The following is a 4034-nucleotide window of genomic DNA, read 5'->3' on the forward strand; positions in this document are numbered from 1 at the left end:
TGCTGCTACTGCTGCTACTGCTGCTGTTGCTGTTGCTACTGCTGCTGCTGCGGGTGCTGCTGGTGCTGGTGCTGGTGCTGTGCTGGTGCTCGGTGCTGGTGGCTGTGCTGGTGCTGTGCTGGTGTCGGTGCTGAGGTTGGTGCTGGTGGCTGGGGCTGGTGCTGGTGTGGTGGCTTGGTTGGCGCTGGCTGGGCTTGCTGCTGCTGGCTGCTGGGCTGCTGCTGCGGCTACTGCTACTGCTGCGGCTGCTTGCTGGCTTAACTGCCTGCTGACGTTGTGCGCTGTGGTGGTCAGTGGTGCTGGTGATGGCTGCTGTTGGTGGTGATGCTGCTGGCTGGCTTGCTAGTGCTGCTGGTGGCTGCTGCTACTGCTGCTGGTGGTGGTGCTGCTACGCTGCTGCTCGGTGGTGGTGGATGCTGACTGTTGCTGCTGTGTGGGTGCTGCTGCTGTGGCGTGTGGTGGTGCCTGCTGCTGCTGCTGGCTGCTACTGCTGCTGGTGTGTTGTGCTGTTGCTACTGGCTGGCTGACGATGACATAAACTTAGCCGTGATTGATTACAGAATTATTATCATATCAATCAACACGACTCAGTAATCATTTACATATTATGATTTAATCATTCAGGTAGATCAAGTAATATTATTAATTAATTATTTATGTATCAATCAGTAGGTACCATACACAAACACGGCCAGCAACTGGGAAATGTGTGTGTGTGTGTGTGTGCGTGCATGCGCGTGTCTAACCCTCAAATGTTTCTACGCTACATATTAGAAAAGTCAAATGTTTACGCTTACCAAACTCAGAATCCTCTCGCTTGTCGAAGAAGAGTTTATTACCGACCCGCTGAAATAAGGGCAAGCGTTCATGATGGCCACCGATCATGTGAACAGTTACAATCGCACTTAACTGGTGCGACAGCGCACCGAAAAACAAAATCTAATCGGCACAATATCTGCTACAAAACATTAACGACTGCTTTAAATTTTACGACAAATACGGATAATTTCAACAAATATTTTTTCGAAGCAAAGAAAAGAAGTCCAAGCTCCGGTGACCCCCCTCCCCCATCTCGGGTGACACCAGCAGCACCACCTGTCACACACACACACCTGTACGACGATGTCCCAGGAGTAGACCGAGCGAGCGCACGTCATCAGAGTAGCGACGATCGCATCCGTAGCGAACACGTTGCCTTCCGTCTTCGCCAGCTGTGAAGAAAGGAGAGACGCATCACGTCATTTCGAACCCCAGAGAATACGCCGCATAAAAAACCATGACCAATTCTACATCAGACACGTCCACACGGACACGACTCTGTACACAAACAACTCGGCGTGAACCAAAACAGGTCGCAAACGGCACCGCCACACCCGCAGCACGACAATCGCACGGCGCGGCGATCGTGCGAGCGCAGGGAGTTCCCCCAGCCGCTGGCTACCGAAACGGGTCACAAAAACCGACGGCAACACCGCGCCCCGCTTTGCGATGTGGGGACGAGTGCACGGGGGTGCTTTGCCGGGGCCAGCTACCGAACCAGGTCACAGGTCGCAAAAGTCAACGGGCGAACGCGGGCGCCGGGACTAGCTTCGTACATGTGGCGATCGCGCGACAAACTGGGGGACTTTCCGCAGCCGGCAATCGCGTGACATGGCGATCACGGGAACGGGGGACTTTCCGCGGCCGGCCGGCTGCCCCTACCTGTCGTATGACGGGGTCGTCGGTGGTCGTGACCTTGTGGAAGATGCGGTTGACGCGCTGCAGCTTGCGCTCTGTCCTGGTGTTCACGCGGTCGATCGGCTTGTCGTAGTACTCCAGCGAGCCACAGCACATGCTGAAACACGCACACATGGTCAGATACCTGTGAAAAAAATACACGGGGGCTCGGGGCGATTTAGCCCCCGAAATGCCAAGAGCCACAGAAATGGCAAAAAGAGCCCCTGTAAATTTGCATAGAGTTCAATGCAAACCAAATTTTAGAGTGCTATTTTCATGCACGCAAGCTTGAAAAGTAGCCCCCGAAAAATAAATTATATTTTTTTCCCTGTACAGGTACCTTACCCTAACCCTAACCCTAACACTTGGTACTCCACTGAGCCGCAGCACATACTGAAACAAACGCACGCTGTCAGCCGCGCCCATGTTACCTTACCTACAGTTACCCTAACCTTAACACATTCCCCGCGGATCCACGAGTCAGCTCGTGGGAACAATCAAAACGCATCCCCGCGGATCCACGAGTCAGCTCGTGGAAAGATTATTGGTTTTTGTTACTCTGATTTCCAACAGATGGCAGGTACCCTAGGCCTACCTACATAGAAATTAAACAGGGGCAGTCTATATATTACCCCAGTCTTACATGAACTAGAGAATACAATGCAGGGTTTCTTATACATACGAGGCACATGCAGTGGCGCACCGCCGTTGTAAAATTTAACATCGCCGTTGTAAAAATCTTCCTGTATTTACTGATAAGTATATCTTGTATCTATATACCTATAACTTATAAGTATATCAATACATCCTCTATTTGAATCCATCATGCACGTTTTTTCGCCAAACTGGCCATTACCTCCTTTGTCTAATTTTCCCTCAGAAGAAATCTTGCAATGCTTTACCGTTGATTCGAACGTGAAATTAGGAGTTTTGAGACTCAAGCTAAATTCGGGGCTAAAGTCTGTTCAACAAGGTTTGTTTACCGTTTTCCTAACGGTATATAATATAATAACTGTGTAGTATGTAAAATTTCGAGGTATTTTTGCATGTAAAAACACAAAACAAGGTTCATACCCCACACATTTACAAGCGTTGTCACATTTCTTACTGGAAAAAATAGTATACTGTCGAATGATATCATAACAAACTCGCGAAAATCCACTTGTGCGGTGGCATTTGAGATGAAAATGCACGAAATGTCCGTTTTTGCCCTGTTTTCATATCAATATATTATTATGAAAGAGAAAGATTTCCATACAATTTGAACGTGTAAGGGTGAGATAACACTCATGCAGAGTAAATGTGTCGGTTTGGTTAGCTTTCCTGCAAAGGAAACGTGGTAAATCAATAAGTGAATACGCGGTAAAAACGCGAAAGTCCCAGCGCAGGGCGGTACAGTAGGTGCATTGTTAACACCGGCAGCGTTGAACGTGTTAACACGTACTACTCCAGCTCATGCTGAAACACGCACACACGGTCAGGCGCTATCACGTTAACTTACCTACTACGCTAACCCTAGCTTCCTTGCAGGTACATTAACCCAAACCTATACGATAACCGTAACCCTTCCTTCCTTACAAGTATCTTACCCTAACCCAGAGATGCCAACACTTTTCTGAGCAAACTGTAGTGAGGATGTCTGAAATCTGTAGTCCGAGGGTCACGCAGTGACCCGAGTATACTAGGGGGGTTCGGGACATGCCCCCCCGGAAAATTGTTGATTCCGAGATGCAATTTCCTGCATTCTGGGACCCAAAATGACAATAAGTTCACACTGATATTTGCTGCTAAATACATATAGTTATTTTCAATCATGTTATATCAATGTAACCCTGAAACAAAACACTTGAAATATCATAAAAAATATTTTTTTCCGATCGTAATAAAAATCGTAGTTGTATCATGTATGCATACTGCTCGTAGTGGTCAAAATGCCAACGAAATTCCCATAAAATACGGATAAATCGTAGTGGTTGGCATCTCTGCTAAGTGCGAACCCTAACACGTAGTACTCCAGCGAGCCGCAGCACATGCTGAAACATTTTCAGGGTAGTCGGTCAGTTGAGAGAAAAGGTTTTAATTAAGCCATCTGCTATATATACGTAGTTGGTCACGTAAATGTGAATGCCTGGAGAAATGTACACGTTTTTGAATGAAAATTAGAAATTGCTAGTCAGGACTCAGGATGGCCTGTCAGGGGCGTAGCCAGGATTTTCAAAGTTGTAGGCACGACTATCTGAGCGGAGCGCCACCATCGGGTTGGCGCGGAGCGTACAAGAAAATTTTTGGTTTTACAAACCCCCCAGATGGCCGGAAAC

General features: G+C 48.0%; 1 protein-coding gene across 1 annotated transcript in view; it reads right to left on the minus strand.

Moving 5' to 3' along the window:
• LOC106812160 (eukaryotic translation initiation factor 3 subunit D-like) overlaps positions 1 to 4034 on the minus strand; it is a gene marked incomplete in the record, with an annotated part of 14672 nt that overhangs the window by 6270 nt on the left and 4368 nt on the right. The window contains 3 exon segments of the mRNA XM_014815963.1: positions 798 to 846; positions 1113 to 1211; positions 1702 to 1834. Coding sequence (XP_014671449.1) covers positions 798 to 846; positions 1113 to 1211; positions 1702 to 1834 — 281 coding nt within the window.

This window comes from Priapulus caudatus, unplaced genomic scaffold, assembly GCF_000485595.1.
Source record: "Priapulus caudatus unplaced genomic scaffold, Priapulus_caudatus-5.0.1 Scaffold614, whole genome shotgun sequence".
NCBI classification, from domain to species: domain Eukaryota; kingdom Metazoa; phylum Priapulida; class Priapulimorpha; order Priapulimorphida; family Priapulidae; genus Priapulus; species Priapulus caudatus.